The 19648-nt window shown below is 43.3% G+C and overlaps 1 protein-coding gene across 2 annotated transcripts; it reads right to left on the bottom strand.

Moving 5' to 3' along the window:
- Window positions 1-1476: 1476 nt before the first annotated feature.
- Window positions 1477-19037, bottom strand: LOC115578621 (ATPase family AAA domain-containing protein 2-like). 2 transcript variants are annotated; one of them, XM_030411667.1, is made up of 28 exons: window positions 18707-19036; window positions 17188-17285; window positions 16961-16989; window positions 16006-16108; window positions 15517-15589; window positions 14150-14210; window positions 13935-14060; window positions 13421-13487; window positions 13115-13201; window positions 12588-12684; window positions 12376-12491; window positions 11483-11657; window positions 11069-11157; window positions 10812-10971; window positions 10584-10674; window positions 9762-10076; window positions 9544-9661; window positions 9133-9319; window positions 8311-8496; window positions 7969-8104; window positions 7685-7881; window positions 7399-7558; window positions 6698-6820; window positions 6531-6611; window positions 4768-5226; window positions 3193-3326; window positions 2946-3074; window positions 1477-1666 (listed from the first exon to the last, which is right to left on the bottom strand). In XM_030411667.1, exons 1-28 carry the CDS (start codon window positions 18845-18847, stop codon window positions 1634-1636), a joined length of 3771 nt encoding a protein of 1256 aa, XP_030267527.1. In that variant the 5' UTR covers window positions 18848-19036; the 3' UTR covers window positions 1477-1633. The 2 variants fall into 2 exon arrangements, 1 of the variants encoding a protein (XP_030267527.1); XR_003983494.1 differs by lacking the exons at window positions 1477-1666; window positions 2946-3074 and having other exon boundaries at window positions 3192-3326; window positions 4529-5226; window positions 18707-19037.
- Between the last annotated feature and the right edge of the window lie 611 nt (window positions 19038-19648).

Here is a 19648-nt window from a genome sequence, read left to right as displayed (position 1 = left end):
TATGATATAAAAATGCCCAAATTCTGGAAGAGACGTGTACTTGTTTGATCCACAGTGACTAACAAGAGAATCCCTGTTTTTTTTTTTTTTTATTATTATATCATACAACACAAAATAAACAATACAACCACAAACAACCACAATAAAATAAATCAAACAAAAAGATATGACATAAGACATGCTACATATACAAGCACATACATATACACAAAGTCAAATTAAAAACACAGATGGGAGGGGGGGCAGCACTGTACCATTGCAATTCGATTGTTCATTTCATAATCATGTTCATTTCTTAATCATTTTCAAGTTAATTTACATGGAAACAGGGTAACAATGTGACTTACAGGGCTGCACAGCAAGAGTCCTCCATCATCTCAAATTTGGAACTGGAATAATTCCCAGAACTTGGTCCCAATTTATTCCAAAATTATACGCGGAATCGTTCATCAAATCGGCCATTCGCTCCATTCCAAGAAGATCAAAAAATTCAAGTAACCATGTTTCTTTTGAAAAACAATTTGTCTTACGTGTCTTCCAATTCATCAAAATCATTCTTTTAGCAACCAAAAAGCCTAGGCATGCTATTTTCCTATCTCTCTTTGACCTGAGTTGTGCAGCCCTATATCCCAACAAACAAATGAGAGGACAAGGAGAAAGTTCTGTCTTCAGCATAAGTGACACTGAGTGGACCACATCCTCCCAGAAGGTTTTAACTGCAGGACAGTGCCACAGCATGTGGATCAGAGGTCCTACTTGACCACACCCATGCCAACAGAGGTCAGAGGAGCTGGGGTCTATTTTTTTCATTCTTGCTGGTGTGATATCTGCTCTATGATGGATTTTCATTTGTATGACTCTAAATCTGACCGATTTGGACATTGCTGCAGGGTCCCTCCATATTCTTTCCCACTCTGTTGAATTTAATGAGACCCCTAAATCCTGTTCCCACTTTAACTGAGTGTGGGCATTAGGATTTGAGGAGGAGCATATTAACAATTTATATAGACCCGAGACTGTGCCTCTGTGTGATGCTAAACCTCTCAATTTACTATCTATTTCAACATTGTACTCCAAGAGAATCCCTGTTGACATTTAAATCATGTGTTTTGAATTATATGGACAATAAAGGTTGGCCACACTCACGCAGATTTTAGTTAAAAACATTAAAGAATAAACTGAAATTATCAACAGAACGTAAACAGTTACAGCTGCATGAAGATGAAGCTTCTCCAGATTAAGTTACATTTTAGTTTTCTTAAATGGCGATTTTTTGGCTTTGTTGCTGAAACACGTACTGCTCGTGTCAGAAATACTGTAATTAATATTAAAAGCAGTGGACTTTGATAACTTCACAGCCCACTGGGTCCTGACTGGTCCCTGAGCCGGACCGTTGGACCGACCCAGGAAGGAAGAGAGTCAGAATAATAATCCAAACTAATGTCATTTTCAGCACACAAACCACACAAACAGTGATTATAATTCAGGCTCAAGCAATTTTATTCAAGTTTGCATCCTGATAAATTAAAGTTAAATAACACAGCATGATCAGAAGGATACATCTTTTTTATAAATAAGAATACATGTTGAGATAAAATGCACCGAGGTTTCATTAAATAGACCTGCAGAGAGATCAAGAGAAGCTGTCGACTTCTTTCTTCATTTCCTGGAGAGAGAAAACAAAAAGACAGAAACATCTGTCAGCGTGTGTGATCTCGTTCTCTGACAGCAGCAGGTGAGCTCAGACACGTCACCGCTCACTGCTGTCAATTAAAAATAGAAGAGTTGTGTCTCCGACCAGACGAGAGTGTCGGTAATGATGACAGAGGAAGGTCACGCTCAAAGACAGGAAGTCACTTCACAACAACAAAATGTTTTCAGCCTTCGTCAGCGTCACGATCCTTCAGCACAGACGTCTCTAACTGCTGGAATTTGTAAGAAACTGCCAGAAATCTAAAACTAGAGGAGGTTACCTGCTGCTAATTATACTCTTTCCTGTAAAGACTAGCAAGGAGTCGGACGGCACCACGACCTCAGATCACAGGGCAGTGGGGCTCAGCTGAACTGGGCTCAGCTGAACTGGGCTCAGCTCAACTGGGCTCAGCTGAACTGGGCTCAGCTCAACTGGGCTCAGCAGCTTCTGAGAGCAACACAGGTCAGTTTGAAGACAGAGGATATAGTAAGGAGGCGATTTACAGCGGCGCTGACCAGGACTATAACTCCGGGGACGAGAAGACGTGGACAGGAAATCGTGTGTAGAGCCGGAATATTTTCCTATCTCACTATGATTTATTTGGACCGAACCACAGTTAACTGTGGAGACAAACCAACACTGACTGTTCTGGTGACTTTGATTCAGTTTATGTGTTTTTGACGATGAGTTAACAAGGTGATTTAGATCGTCTCAGTCCACTAAACGAGTAAACTTGAATTCAGACGGTGTGCGGTTGTATTTTTCTGTTTAGGAAGGAACATATGTGCAAAAATATTTCCTTTCTAGACATTTTCTGACTTTATTTTGTTGACTTATTAGACTTAGTAGTGAACTGGCTGCCTTTACATCTCCAGGCTGAAACTATAAAAGGCTATCAGACTATAAGAGACAGGCCGTGGCTAGCTGGTTAGCATGCTAACTTCAGTAGACCCCTCTGCAACACAGTACACAGACGTCTTCGTTGTTTCTTCGCACTCTGTTGATAATGTTAGCTCAGAGACAAGTTAAAAACTTTAAATAACAAACAGTTTCAAACAGATTCACTTTGAGGCAGCAACACAACACAGACCATCTGTAAAAACTACAACAACCACAGACTCTTAATTCTTCTCATCAGTTCTGTTGTGTCTCATGACGTCCATCCTACAACACTGTGGATATAAACGGGTCGAGAAGCGTCTGTTCACACCTGTGGAGGAGTGAAATGAAGGTTAGTGATGTCAGACGGTACCTGAATGAGCTCCGTCTTGTTGAAGTTGTCTCTGTGTCTGTAGATGCACTGAGCCAGCTGAGCGTAGAGCTTCTCCAGCGGCTCCACCTCAGCACCGTCAGTTTTAACCACGGCTCTGCTCAGGAGGTCCTGATGAACGCACAGGAATCATCACGCTAACAACAACAACAACACTCACAGCTCTGAATACGACAGAGAGGCGACACTGCAGGTGTAAACACCTCCACACACGACCTGCTGGACTCACCCTCAGCTGCCGGTGATCGACTACCAGCTGTGATGTTTCCTGGTCGAGGATCTCCACAGATCTGCTTCTGTTGAACAGCTGGATCTGCTCCTCTGTCGCCTTGTTGGCTCTCGTCTCAGTCCTGTTACTCTTTCCTGAGGAGGACGAGGCAGAAACGTTTGTTCTGTCAGTTTATTAGTTATTAAATTAACATTCGTGCCATCGACAGCGACACACTGGTCAAAGCTTCTCTGGGTTACAGACACTGGAGGGAGGATGTTGTGTGGAAACAGAGGCCACGTTTGACTCAGTCAGCAGTTTGAACTTTGGTTCTCTTTTCCTCAACAGGAAATCACCACAAACAGGAAGTTGATGTCCTCAGTGCTGCCAACATAAACCTGCTTTGTCATGTTAGTTTTCTGAATGTGGATAAAAATCTGATGCACGTCGGCGGCAATGAAAGTTTCTGGCCTCAAAAGAAAATTTGTGACAATGTACGTATGAAAAACGAAGCGCCGCCCGACCTCGAGCACGTCTCCCACCACAGGAAGCCTTCAGTGGTCCAGTGTTGCATTCTGGTTGTAGGTTTTCTACCTTTTGAGTAAAAGTGAGTACCAGCCCCTCGTAAAACAACAACCAGCATCGTTCCAGTGATGAAGTACGTCTTTACAGAGACCTTCAAACATTCACATGATGTCAGTGTTTGTTTCCAGAAGAGACATGTTAGTCTGGTAGGAGGTGACGATGTACTGACAGATTTTTATCAAAGTAAACAAATCATCATGTTCGCGGCTTGCAGCCATCTTTGTGGCCATCTTGGATTTCTGACGTAGATTGCACATCCAAGACATCATGCAGAGTTATTGTGTTCAAGTTTGGTAAATTAAAACTTGAAAAACAGTTTTTAAAAAATTAAACAATAACTGGAACATTTTCTTTGTTATTTTGCGTTATTTAACTTATATTCTGCTATTTTTCCTCAAATCACCGTTGAGCCGAGTTGACACAGATTATATAGTTTAAAATATGAAGACAGATATTTTGGGCATATTTTCAGTGTAAATTATACAAAATTCTTTGCTTATTTATCAAGTTTTAATAAACCAAACTTGTTGAAGTCGTGACATTAACACTCTCAATCAATGTTTTATTCCAAAGTGAAGAAAAATTGGGTGATTTTTCTTTCTTTGACGTCTAGAAAGAGAGAGAGACATTTCGGGTTGGGAACATAAGAAATGTGTTCACTCGACACCTTCAGGAGCAAGTTAAAGTAACATATCAGTGACGTTCATGGACTCGTCCTCCTACAGACTACAACGTGTATCTGAAGAGAACTGAACCACATGAAGCACTTCACCTGTACTCTCTGTGTTCTCAGCTGGGTTTGGCTCGAGGCCCAGAGTTCTGCAGAGCCTCCAGTCTGAAGCTGTGGCCTGTTGAAGCTTGTTCAGCAGCAGCAGCAGCAGCAGTCGTACACTCACTCCTCGTTTTAAACACTGTTCTGAAGCTGCAGCGGTGGAGATTAGTCGCAGTCCGGTGAAGAGGAGTTAGTAGAGCAGAACTCACACGACGCTTCTGTTTCTGACACATACAGACCTATTTTACTCAGGCAGACCCCGTTCACCGCCCTCTTCAGGGGCCGGGGAGGGTTTGAGGTTTGATTCCTGAGGTTCAGCCTCACTCTGGGGACACCGTTAGCTCCCCGAAGGTCCATTGGCTCTGGATGGTGGTACCCGTTCACAAGGCCTCCATTTTGGATACCCGTGACCCCGTTTAAGTGGTGATGAAACCCGTTGACGGTGGCTGTCAGGTGGTTCTGCTCCCAGTCGCTGCTCTCTGACGTGCTGGACGAGCTCGGATCAGCGGAGCCGTTCAACACTCTCATCTCGACAACTCCGTTCTCCTCCGGGACGGATTCAGAGTTCTCTCTGCTGGACAAGGAGGAGGAAGAGGAAGACGAGGGGAGTGACGGCGCCTTCTTCTTCTTGGGTTTCCTGATGACGCCGGTGCTCCACTTGGACTTTCTCTGCCGTTTGTAGCGTGTTTTCTTGCGAGCTGAAACGAGAGGAGGGAAAGTCGTTAGAAAGAGCAGAAAGTGAAGCTTTTCGTCTCTCTACTTGATCTCCTCCTCTTCTTCCTCTCTTGACTTCTCTGCCTCATCTGAACTCTTGTCACTTCCTCTCCTCCGCTGCTCTTCACCCCGATGCTCTGATGGTTAAATAAAGACTCTGCAACTTCCTGTATCACACACTCACTCTCAGTTTGCTGCGTCGAACACGGTGAGAGTAAAATTAACTTCTTGTTGCGGCTCAGCAGACAAACGTAAGAATCTGTTTTCTTTTAATACAAACTTTGTTCTTTGAAACACTGATGGAGTTCACATCGTCTCAAATGACCACGTGGGATCAGATCTCACTTCCTGCTCTAAATGCAAATAAACACGTCCATCACTGGGACAAATAGAACCAGAAAGACCTTCATGTACAACAACTTTATCTTTCGCGTTTATTGCTGAATCAACAAGAAGGTCCAAATAATGCAGAATGAGTCAGAGACAGAGTTTCACAGAGTTTATAAAGTGTCTCCAACTCAACAACTCACTAAACTGACACATTTGTTAAGGGAGTCTGGGGACTTTCTCCACGGGGACAAAGAAGTAGCCTATATTGTTCCTGTTTAGTGTCTTTGTAACATGTGACATGTTTAGATCAAAAACATGTTTCTTCTTTCATAAATGGAGTGTAAATGGTGACATCAGTGTAAACAGTGTGTTCAAACAGCTGATCAATGTTGGCAGGTAAGACTTTAGCACTTTAGACACAGAAGCAGACAGGCTGGTACAGACATGCTGCCACAAACTGACACTTTTTACAAGGAGACAAACAACTTCAGCTGAAAGATTTAATGCTGAATTTACAACAAGGACACAATGAGTTACAATCTGTCACACACACAGTTTCATCATGGGTATAAAGCTTTACATAACACAACAACTCCTTAAATTAGCTGATTTGTTAAGGGAGTTTGGTGGAATTGTGGTTAATAGTTGGCTTTATGTATCACATTTAATGCTGAATTTACAACAACGACACAATGAGTTAGAATCTGTCGAAGCTTTTTTAAAGTTTCTCCTCATGAAACAACTCTTAAAATCAGACGACTCAAACATAAAAGATACATTTTCTGCCTTAATTTTAATTAAAAATCAAACTGCACTTCTGGTCCAGGAGAAAAACTCATTGATCATTTCCAAAAGCACAATCATAAGTGCATCACACCTTCATGTTGAGTTTATCAGCTGCGGATGTAAATAATATAATAATAAATCATATTTATTTTCCCTCCTCTGTTGGTTTTACCTGGAGGACTGTTTCTGTTGAGAGCCGAGCTGCAGACGCCGTCGGCCTCGTCTGAGTTCCCGTCCGTCGCCCAGGACAACGCTGAAAGCAAAATAAAGAGATTTTATAGTTTAAACATTTATATTTTATATTTTACGTTCCGTGTTGCTGCTGTCAGGACGTCTCACCTCTCCTGGTACGAGACGTCTTGATCTCCTCGCAGATTCTCTCGAAGTCTTCGTCCAGCTCGTCTCTGATGATGGCGCGCACCGTGTCCTTCAGAGCGCACGCACGGTGACGGATGTGACGCTCTGACACACACACACACACACACACACACACACACACACACACACTCTTTTATTAAATAAACTTAAAAATCAGATTTGCAAGTACATTTTATGACATTTAAAACAGAAAATATCATACAATTTTCACACACAAGTACACAAACATGACGTCGATGCTTCAAGCTACGCAGGATCGATGTCACGATTTGTTTCAGTGTCGCCTGAGAATCCAACACAACAGAGACACGAGCTGAAACATGAAGAGAGTCGACTCGTTCTGTCGGTTCACCTCCTGCTGAGCGTCTGATGGGAGGACGTGGTTTTGACAGTGAGCAGGTGAATCCAGGTGAAAGATCTGCTTCTGTTTTTATCTCACCTGTTAACCTCAATCAATCACACACTGAGAGGCTTAAAGAAAAAAACCCATGAGGATTTATTTTCACACAAATCAAAGCTGCCGGCTTCACAGCGAAGCAGACACACACACCTGACAGCTGGAGTCAGTGCAGCATCAGAGCGTTCACCTGGACTCACCTGCTCAGTCTGAGCCACAGAAAACAAATGTCATCATAAGAAGCTTCTGTCGGTGGTCGTCTCACCTGCGGCGTCTCTGTCCAGGTTGTACTTGAGGGCGTTCTGCCAGATGAGGTCTGCGTCCGACATGAACTCTCCGACCGTCACGTACTTGTGCTCGTCGATGTTGGTCAGCAGCGTGGAGAGATCCATCGGCCTCTTGACCACCAGCAGGTAGTCCGGGACCTGGAGGAGGCCGACAGGTTGACACTTTTACAGCCCAAAAATCTGACATATTTTATTTTTTTTAAGTATCCTATAAAAATAGTTTTCAACAAACACCAGCTGGGTAAAAACATGAGACCGTCTGACCTCCTCGATGTCGACCGGCTCTGTGAAGGCCTTGAAGCGGCGGTCCAGACTCAAACGCTCAGTGACGTTACGCAGGAAGAGGCGGAGCTCTCGCAGCACATCCTCCTCCTGCTCCTCCAGACGGAGGCTCTCCTGCTCTGACAGCTGGCGGGGGGGAGGCAGGGGAGCCAGGGGGAGGATCTCCATGGTCTCAGCCACTGAGAGGAGTCAAATATATCATGTCATGGTTTCATCTGGGACACAAACACGTGACTTCTGAACGAGAACAAGATGGAGTCACACACATGTGGGTTTCTTGGGGGGCGGAGCTTCAGCCGCCTGGTTCAAAATGAGGTCGTGGAAGAAGTCGGTTCTCTCCTGCCGGGTGGAGACGCTGATGGTGTAAACCTCCCCGTAGTCCTCCCGAAACAGAGACTGAATCTGACAAACAGAAGTCACACCACTTTCATCAAGTCTGTCTGAGGGATCGTCTGACCAGGATACAGACAATCAGTAATCAATGAGACTGATAACTGATATCTGGACAAAACTGATATCTGAAAATCTTGGAGGACCTTCCTACTGACAAACATTTCTAAAAAGTACTACTGATGGACTAAATGTGAGACTTGAGTCCAGCTGCTCACCTCTGGGTCCAGCTGCTGATGGGGGATGCTGCAGGTGGCGAGGAGGAGGATGGGGGAGAAGGAGGAGATGCTGCCCAGCAGGCTGAAGAAGGAGGCTCTCAGCGAGGGTCCTGCAGTCTCCCACCACAGCTGGATGTGGGGGATGTAGAGGATGCTGGGAGACGTCCGCTTGGCCTCGCAGAACACCTGAGGAGCACAAAACATCGTTAACAAAAAGACCAAAATGTTCACGCCTCTGAAAAAGACTTTATGTTTTAGGTTTGTGCTGTTCTAGATAGATAGAATTACTTTAATGATCCCAGACTGGGAAATTATTTAAAGGGGTAGCCCCGTACACCGGGGGGTTAGCCGTTAGCGAGGGGTGTTCGCGGCACCCGGCGCCACTCGCTAACAGCGTCATTCATCTAAGTACAAAAGTCAACCAGAGATTAATGAAATAAATAAATAAAGTCTGCAGTTTCCTGTTGTCACCACCAGATGTCACTAAAGGACCGTATCAGGGAGATACGAGAGGAGGAACCGCCTTTAACCTCATTTCATTTTTCTAACCCACCAGTTCCTACAATTTTATTTTTTCCATATTGTGAAGTTATTTTTTGGAGCATCTTCAGATACTTCCTGTAAACATCCCTACAATTTGTCCCGTGACTTATATAAAATTCAACCCCCTGTGCAGCCGTCATGAGCAGAGAAACAGGCTGTAAACATGTTTATCTGCAGACTTCAATAAAAGGTTATTTCACCAGTTGGATCAGAACCAGGACCTATATAGTTTAAGATCAACATCCGTCTAAGTTGGTGTGATGTTTTCTGAGGAGTCACCTGAGCGCAGGCCTCCTCCGGGGAGGTGCTGCTGACTCCGAACAGCACGGCAGAGTCCAGGCTGTGGACGGTGAAACGCTCCAGAGCGTGAAGAACCGCCGGCGCCAGATGAGACGTCTGACCGGCGCCGGGACGACCCGCCAGAAGCATCCGGGGACGGTGGGACGTCGGCTGTTTGACTGCACTCCTGCAGGAGAACAGCAGTTTCAAAAGGACTTTATTTTACTATATTTCAGCTGTTATGAGTCGTCATACTTCTCTGGTTTAAACAATGTTACGTATTAAACTTTTGAACTCAGTAAATCAGTTGACCAGATGTCACATGTAAGTCTCAGCGGTTCTTGTCTCCTTGTAAGATTCTAGTTGTTCTGTTGATAAAGTTTTTTAAATCTGACTGTGGATCAGACTCACCTGGCAAAGTGCAGGAAGTTTCTGCTCCTGGAGGTGGAGGGTGCCGAGATGCTGGACGAGCTCGAGACTTCATCGGCTCCACTCATCAGGCCGTCGTCAAGGATACCAGAGGTCAGATCTGACATGCAGAGAACAACAGATCTAAGAGATGTGCACAACGCTTCACACCTGCTCCTCTGATTGGTTTGGAAGTGGTTCTGCCATCAGCTCAGACTCACCTGGCTCCCTCTTCCTCTTCATCCCCTGCTCGGCGTGAGGGAACAGCCTCTGCAGAGCCTCCAGGATGTCTCGCAGAGTGGCGCCCAGCAGCGGATGAACCACAGCTGACAGAGGTTTGGCGGGCGAGGTGGCGAGGCGGCGAGCGGCCGGCGACATCTTCCTCATGGCTGCGAGGAAGTCGCAGCTGCTGACGGCGATGGAGGAGACGTCCAGCAGGAGCTTCTGGGAGGTGCCGTAGATCTGCGGGTAGTGGCGCCGCAGAGCGCACAGCGCCGCCTCGGTGCACACCGCCCTGATGTCGGCGCCGCAGTAACCTGACACACAGAGAGGGAGATCCAGGAAGTCAGCAAAACCTGCCCGACCCATAAAACATGTGATTCTATACTGTATTTCTGTAAGTAAGTGTTTTGTCAGTTCCTATTTACAAAAGATATGGTTCTGTAGCTTTCTGTTATTATTTCATTATTATATTTCAGGCCACTGAGAGGCTGTTTACATCTTCAGTGATCCAATCACAGTCTGTTAGTTCACAGCAGCAACACGTCTCAGGTGACCACTGGTGATCCAACCTCACATCCATCAACACGTGGGACAAACGAACAACAGGTTTTTTTACACAAAGAAACATTGAAAAATTCTGAATTGATGATTCAGAATTTGTCGTATCGCTCCACTCAGGATGGACGTTGACACCAAATCTGAACAGCCTTTGAGACATTTTTCTGTGTTGTGTTTCATGAACTGAACAGTATTTCTATGATCTCAAACACTGGTCAGCATTAACGTCTTCACTTGCTGATGAAGCACCTGTTCCGTCTTACCGACACATTTCTCAGCCAGTTCCTCCAGGAAGTCTTCGGACGGAGGAGGTTTCCACTGCCGGGTGTGGATTTTCAGGATCTCTTTACGAGACTGAAACACAAAACGAAACAAACGTTCAGCTGAGTCGACTGAGAGTCAACAAAAGGACAAATAAAGATCAATAACAGAATCATGAGCTGTAAGAACACCATTCAGCGTGCGCTGTGAGGTCTGAGAAAAGATGTCACCTCTCTGTCCGGCAGTCCGAAGAGGAACTCCCTGTCGAAGCGTCCGGGCCGCCGCAGCGCCGGGTCGATGGAGTCCAGCCGGTTCGTCGCTCCGATCACCACAACCTCGCCTCGGCTGTCCAACCCGTCCATCAGAGCCAGGAGCGTCGACACGATGGAGCTGCAGGACAGATGTGATGAGAACATATTTGAAGAAAACCTGCATGTAAATGTCACGGATGCACATCTGCTGCTGTTTAGCTTTATTCTGTTTTCACCTGTGGATCTGGTCCTGCCTGCTGGATCGGACCGGAGCCAGACCGTCGATCTCGTCAAAGAAGATGATGGACGGACGCATCTGGTACGCCTGAGGACGACACACACCAACACACACGAGGTCGTTAAAATGTCAGATGGAGGAAATACAAATTAAACGGAATGTTTGAATTCAGAATCATAGAAAAAGTCACTCGAGATGTTAAAGAGTTAAAAACCTTTAATTAATCATGACTGTTGAATCACATCAGTAACAACAATCAGCCATTACAGCCTCCATCAGGCCGAAAAAGTGGATTTTTGTTTCCTTATTTCCAGAATAAAAACGGGAATCGATAAGTGTCTGTTGTCTGCATGCAGCCAGCAGGGGGCAGCACAGAGACCTCAGGTGTGTTCTGGTGCGTTCGTGGTCTCACCTGCTCGAACAGAAGCCTCAGCTGGCGCTCCGACTCGCCCACCCACTTGCTGAGGCAGTCGGCTCCCTTCCTCATGAAGAACGCCACCTTCCTGTTGCCGTTGCTGCACTCGTTGGCCAACGCTCGGGCGACCAGCGTCTTCCCCGTCCCAGGAGGACCGTAAAACAGACAACCTCTGAGACGGACGGGCGAAGATGTTCGGTTAAAGTTCAGAGACGAATTATGTTTTATTTGTTTTGTCTCAGAAACGCTGCACAAAGTTTTAGGAGGTGAGTGATCAACATTAATACATGTCTCATATCTGAACTTTACACTTCTGTTCTTCTACTCGTACATGATGTTATGAAGAGTTTCGTAGAGCTGCAACCAATAATTATTTTCATTGTCGATATATTGTCGATCTGGATTTCTCGATTTGTTGTTCTAAGTGTCAGAAAATGGACGGACGACATCTTCAAACATATTTCTGTTTGTGTCCACAACCAAAAGATTTTCAGTTTCCTGTCAAATTATTTGTATAAAAACATCAACATCAATATAGTAACAAGTATTTGCTGGTAAATTTTGACATTCTGTTTCCTTAAAAAATGACTCAAACCAATAAACTGATTATCAGAACAGTTGGCACGTCATTTAATAGCTGCTAACTAATCAAAACAATCATTTAATTGTTGCATCTCTGGAGTTTTGAGCCTTTTAACTGCTGCTGCACAAAACAAATATTTATCTTTAACGATCACAAAATAAAAAAAGTACAAAAAAAAGTAAACATATTGTTCTCATACATGAATAAATTGGTGATGTTTTATTGATAACTCCTGGTACTGATCCAGCAGTGTGTAAAATAAAGAACTTGTGTAATAAATACACATGTATATATGTTATATATAAACCTGGGCGGCTGGATCTTGAAGTTGTCGAAGACTTCGGGGTAGAGAAGCGGGAAGACGACCATCTCCTTCAGAGCTGAGATGTGACCCCACAGACCTCCGATGCTGTCAAAGCCCACCTGAGGAGGAGAGGAGAGGAGGGATGATGAAGGAGGAGAGAGGAGCCGAGAGCAGGAATCACTTTCACTCATCAACTCTGGGACGTCACAACTCACTGATCGGTCGATGGCCATCGGATCGATGTCTGCCAGTCCGGCTCCTGCGTTCATCTTCTCTCTGCGAGTCCCCAGAAGATCTCCGAGTGGACGACAGCTGACAGACGAACACAAACACACAAAGATCGAAAACATCAACAGAGACATTTAATCAACGCAGACGGAGTTTAATGAATGTTGATCACATGTTACTTGTTGTCTTTGGACAGAGCCAGGCTAGCTGCTTCCTTCTGTTTCCAGTCTTTTTGCTAAGCTAAGCTAACCAGCTGCTCTCACGTTGACTGCACAGACATCAGAGTGGCATCAATCCTCTGAACTAGCACTGTGAATATAAATCAGATAGTGTATTTCCTGAGTCGCTCATCTGTGTGTTGATAAAAGAAACTTTTAACTTCGACTCGATGGACGATTTCGCTCCTCAAATTAGTTTGATTTTGTTTTATAGTAAAGGAGAAATTTCCTCCCTGAAGCAGAAACAGTTCAGTGGTTAACGTGTTTGTGTTCCTACAGCTTCATCACTTTCTGACCTCTGAGAGACGTTTTCAACGTTTTGCACTTCATCATCGGAGTCGTTGTCTTCATCAGACCGACTCGTCCAGGTGCTCTTAGTGGGTCTGAGGATAAAATGTTAAACAGAGATACGGAAACAGAGGTGAAGTAAAAACCTTCAACATGAACAGATTTGAAGTGAAAATCATGGCAGTTCGATGAGACTACAAACAAATAACAAACAAACAGGCCAAATATGAAGAAGCACATTTTCCTCTCAAAGCTTCCTGACGCTGAACTGTTGATGTTGCAGTTACAGCACTTGGTTTGAATGTTCGTCTGACCTGAAAGCTCCTCTGAGGGGCGTGTTTGGACCCGAGGCGCTGATCCTCAACGTTCCTCTCAGGAACTCTAGACGACAACAAAGAAAAATGCTTTAAATTTCTCAACATTATGATCGTCTGTAGGAAAACATGCAAGGCTACTTCTTGAATTTTGGTGAGGATGGTTGAGCGAAGATGATGGAAGTAATTTATAGTTAAACCGTCGCTCAGAACAGAGCTGAGACAGAGACACGCTAAATCTGTTGACGTGTTTTGGGGAAGCTTGTGACCACTTCAGATGGCGTGAGTGCTAATGCTTTTAGTTTAGCAGCCATAATGAAGATTTCAGCTTCAATAAAAGGGTAAATATCGTCTTTTTAAATCAGTTTGAGATCTCAGGGCTTCTGGAGACGTGGATTAGACCACACAAGCTGTCTGGAGCCATTTTAAAACAAGTCTCCAGCTGCATCAGTTGGATGTGTGATGCAGAAGTTATTGGAACTATTGATTTTAGCTCAGCCGTCCATTTTCTGACCGTTGCTCGGTCCCTGGTACAACGCCGAGGCTCGGCTCAGTTTGGCGTCAAAGTTGTGGTTAACGCTGAAGTTGCTGTCGTCGTCTGCGGCCACGTCCTGGCTGCCGTCCTCGTCGTCATCTCCACCTGTTATATAACAGATTATTAACAAATGGAGATGTTTTCAGAACGACAAAGAAGAAGAAGGTTCATGAATTCTGAATGTTCATACAAACCTTTTTCTTCCTCGCTGTCACTCGCCGGTGTTCTCCTCCTCTGGGCTTTAGAGTAGATCCTCTACAGTTTCATCAAACATAACAGAAAATACTGTTAAGATATTCAAAGTTAAACAAAAACCAATCAAGGTGGGAGAAAAGAGTCGGGATGTAGTGCTGCCTTGACATCATAACTTATCACAGACGTCAGACTCACATCATCGCTGTGATAATTATTCAAACACTTCAGTTTGAGAGCAAAGTTCATAAACTGTGTCAACTCTCAAAGACAAAAACAGGGTCGCTGCCGTCCAATATGTTGTGAGCTGATAGAGCGGCGGCCCACTCCCCAGCAGCGGCGAGCAGATGGAGGGAGGCAGGGTGCAGCCGGGTGCAGCAGGGTGCACCACCCTCACCACGGCCTGATAAGAGAGGCAGCACCCAGCGAGACGGGCGGACTGTGAACGAGGTTCAGCTGTGGTCATGAAGCTGCTTCTAGACAGATCCGCTTCAGCGAGCTGACAGTGACTGTGTGCTCTGTCAGAGACTAAACTGTCATCCAGCAGGACTTTTAACTGTCCTCCTGCTCCAAAGCTTCCTGAACGCACCATGGTGCGTTCAGGAAGCTTTGGAGCAGGAGGACAGTTAGTAGAAGTCAAGTTGTGTTTTGTAAGTCTAGTGCTGTCAAAAACATTGATATATCGATTGATTCTCAATATTCAAAACTGTGTTAATCCTCCTTTTCTGTCGTACCAGCTTCACTTTTCACTCTTTCTTCACTGAGACACACATTATATTTAAAGATCTAAAGTCAAAAACAACAAATGTTTCTGAAACAGTCTGACATTTCATGATTAATAAAGTCTTTTCCACTGTTTTCTGGTACCAGCGAGGGCGAGTCGTACCTCGTTGTCACGTTATTGCCTCGTTATATTTATCTTTAAGTAAAAATCCTTTATGACCTCTGTGTTGTGTCAATATCATGTGTTTCAACAAAGATCTCTCAATGTGGCAAGTGTGAAATAAAGAAGTATTTTCATACAACTTTTCGCTCTTTAACTTTTGTTTGCAGGATGAAGGGAGTAAAAGCTAAAGATATCAACATTCCCCACTTATGTTATGTCTCTAATGCAGCGTGGCAGCGAGGCCGACACAGAATGTGACGTTGCCACGAGATACAGAAGTGTCTGCTGCCGTACCACCAGATTACGGAGAACAGGTTGAAAGCGTAACTAACTCTTTAACTTCACCCTCCGTGTCTGGACTGTATCTGAACTCATCCCAACCAGCTCCACGTGAGTCTGCAGAGCGTTGACAGACTCATGTGATGGACTGATTTGTGCCTGATGAGGTGTTAACTCTGATGTTTCAGCGAGTACAGTACTCACTCCTTCTCTGTTGTTACTAAGCCGCCTCCTCTTCTTCATGCTGTCCATGTTCTTCAGGACCGATCTGGTCGTGCTGCAGAGAGAAAAGTGTCGGCGTCAGTGAACTCTGTCACAAAGACACGTTCTGGTTTTGTGTTCCAGCTGCTCCCTCGTCCACTATTAGAACTATATGCTCATGTTTACAGACCTCTGCAGCTCAAAGTACAACATCTAACTCATGTTTCATAAACAGAAGAAGTCAGAATAAACAGACGATCTTATTTGTGATGACAGTAAACGTGCCCCTGCAGCTGCATGTCGGCTGAGTTAGGCACCACTAAAGTGATATGTTTGAATAATCATTGTGTTTAAAAAATGAATCAGAAAATAGTCAAAAAACAGCCTCCACATTTTCATAAAGTTCACAGTCAAGTCATCAAATAACTTAAAGGTAAAAATATTCAGTTCAACACAATGTTTGTGCTGTGACACCTGCAGCTGTTGTCTTACTTGGCGCTGATGCCGTCGAACATGTTGGCGGCCTGGTACCGGCTGGTGGGTCTGGTGGGCCGGCTGCTTCTCCTCAGCCCTCCGGTCCAGCCCCTCCTGCCACCTGTCAGTACACATGTGGACAGACAGCTGATTCTGAAGCTACTGAAGTCACCGAACACAGCCAACATTTAATTTAATCATTTATTTTTGCCAATAAATCAGAGATTCCCCAGAACTGCTCCCCTGTCAGGCTGAGACACGTCATGAGAGAGGACACTTTTAAATAAAGCCAATAAAATGTAAAATGCTATGGATCAGTTTTTGGTTTGACCCGAAAATAATATGACAGCACACACATCCACACGCCTCCTCCTGCGGGAATTACTGATAGTTTGTGACTTTTGTGAGTAACTTAAAGGAACTGTTTCACCAAAAATATAAATCCAGTCCTCCTCTCCTCCTCCTGATGATAAAAAGTCAGGTGAAGTGTCGTAGACCACAGAACATTTCTGGAGCTTCACAGTAAATCAGAACTGCAGCGTTCTGCTAAACAACTGAAGCAGCTGGAGACTCGATTTAAAGCAGAGAAAACTACCTAAATAAATAAATAAAACCTAAAGACTTAGCAGAATTAGCTGTTAGCAATTCCTGTTAGCAGTGAACCTGTGGATGTTCAGACAGCTGTCACTGGATCACTGTGAGACTGAAGGAAACTTAAAAACATGATGTTTCTAAGGCAGGTTCTGCACATGTGAGGAGAGAGTGTTTTCATGGAGTCATCCTCTCCTCCTCCATGATGATACAAAGTCTGGTGAAGTTTAATTTCACAAAACATTTCTGGAGCTTCACAGTAAAACAGAGTTGCAGGGAGGAGATAATGACTGGATGTTCATTTTTGGGTGAACTGCTCCTTTAAGAAATCTCAAACCTCCCTGATGACTACAGTTCTTAAAGATGATGTGACTGTTCTTACCTGCAGGGTTTTGAAGCCTTGCAGATTTCCTATAAACACAAAACACGGTTCAGTATGAGAACAATTGATTAATGTCACATTAAGGTGACAGTTGGTTGACATGTTGTCACATAGAGTTAGAAATCAGTGTCCTAGAGATCAAACTGATCATTAGTTCACACTGAACTAACTGATCATTACAGCAGTGAAGCTGGTTATCAAACACGTTCTGGTGATTCTTGGCCGACCTGACGACGGCTCTCGCAGCTCTCGCTGGTTTCACATCTTCATCCTCTCGTGTTTCTGAGTCGATGTGATTCCGTTCGTCATCTCCACCATTTAATCCCTGAAAAATATGTCGAATGTATTGGACGCACACATTTATTTTATATTCCTAACGATAAGAGGATCCTGATTAGAGGGGAAACTCAAGTGTGGCAGCAGAAATAAAAAAGAAACAAGTCAAACATAAATAATACACAAACAGTAAAAACAGACATGATTAATGACACGAGAGCTTTTAAGAGTAAATCAAATAAAAGTAAAACACAGAAGTGTTTTTTGTTTTTTAAGTCTTTGTCAACACAACTATAAGCAACACTTCCTAAATAGTCTGAACTTCCTAAAAAATTACCCCAACAAATACCCCATGTTTTAATTTTTTATAAAATAACTGACACTGATACAGAAAATAATATAAACTAAACCAATTTCAATCAGTAACTCAACTGAAATGAGCTAAACCCAATCTGGAAACCTTGAACTAAACTCAACTGAAAATAAAAATTACAAACATTAATTAAAATATACTGAATTAAAAATTAAAAACTACACTTGAAAACACACAAAAATATGAAATAAAAGATACACAAAATGTTTGTTTTTTGTCTTTGTCAACAAGTATTAGCAACACTCAGCCCTATATCTGATATCAACACTGAAAATAATAAAAACTAAAGTAAAACTAAACATTTTTAATCAATATCAACTACATTTTAAAAATTAAAATATTATTTAACAAAGTATAGCTGTATAACAGAATATTTTAAAAGGTACAGACTAAAAACACGAGTGAATAACTCATAAATAAATATTACATCACTTTTAATTATATTCCTAGTTATTTACTAGCTGATTTATACTGTATGTCACTACTGATAGATCTACAGGGAGCAAATATCAGAGAATTTATCAGCCTGAGCTTTATTTTTTTAAGTTTGGACATATTAAATGTACAATCAGAAGAGAGAATCATCTTCTCTTGATTTTCACTTTCATTCAGTAGTTTTTGTGACATTATCAGCAGTTGTGTCGTTTGTCAGTGTCCCTTTGAGCAAACAGCTGCTCTTATTACTAACACTTACTGTGTGTTTATGGAGCACTTTAAAACAACAAACTGTGACTGAACGATTCATTCAAAATAAGATTTAAATGTGTAAAAAGGTAAATAAGTTCATCTGACAGATATAAAGTATCCTAATCATGCACTTATATTAATAACTCACATGTCAGGTTAGTGTGAACATTATTAGAATGATTATTGTTTATTATTATTAACACTCACACCTCTAAACACACACTGGTTCTGGTATGATTTGATGATTTTACCTCTCTTAGTAACTTTATTCCTATTTTTTCTCTCCACAGTGATGATAAAACTACGTGTGAGTCACTTTTAAGCAGTTAAATGAATGAAGCTGTTGCTGTGAGGACACATGAGAGCGTTAAACGACCTGACAGTTAAAACAGAAAACACTCTCGACTCACAGCGGACAGCTCAGGTTTCTCCGGCCGGATGACGGTGCTCCTGCTCCGGGTGTCTGGTGGAGCCCGCGCCGGGGACTGGGAGCTCCTGGCCGGCCTCTGCTGCTGCGGCGGCCCGCTGCCTGTACCGCGGAGCGTCACCATGGTAACGCTCTCACTCAAGCTAGCAGGCGAACTGTTAGCTGTTAGCTAACCGGAGAGTTGTTAGCACCGGGAAAAACGGCGGAAACACCGGAGACAGACGCTCTCAGACGCTCCCGGTGGTTCTGCTCACACACACACACACACACACACACACACACACACACGCACACTCACTCACACACACACACACACACACACACACACACACACACAGTATATCTGATGGAGACGCTCCGCCGTCAAACCGCCGACAGGATTCGAAAACGTAGCGATCTGACGCCGCCTAGTGACGTCATGCCGTAATATGCGAGTGACAACAAGAATGTCAATAACGCAAAAAAACAAACAAAAAAACCCTGAAAATATAGATATGACATTTATCAAAACTTCTATTTTTTTTTTTTAAATATTATATACTTTATTTAATATATATGTAACATTTAAAGTTACCAATATACTCAAGTACAAGTCTGACGTATTTTCAATTTCTGCCAATTTATACTTCCACCTTACTACATTTAAAGAGGCAAATATTGTAATTTTACTCCACTGCATTTATTAAATAATTATCAAATTACTAGTTGAAGAGTGCAGGCTACATCTGATTTTTTAATCAATTGATTTTAAATACAATTTGATTTGAAAAAAAGATCTAGTCATGGACTGGTTATAAGCTGACCCCTGCTCTACATCATACACGTGCATAGAAATATATGCATGTATGTATATAAAGTAGCAGGTAGTAGGTACTTAACTTGAGAATTTTCATTTTCTGCTACTTTTTACTTTCACTTCACTACA

Source organism: Sparus aurata, chromosome 3, assembly GCF_900880675.1.
Source record: "Sparus aurata chromosome 3, fSpaAur1.1, whole genome shotgun sequence".
NCBI classification, from domain to species: Eukaryota; Metazoa; Chordata; class Actinopteri; order Spariformes; family Sparidae; genus Sparus; species Sparus aurata.
Note: the sequence above shows the minus strand (reverse complement) of the source record. Positions and strands in the feature narration are given on the sequence as shown.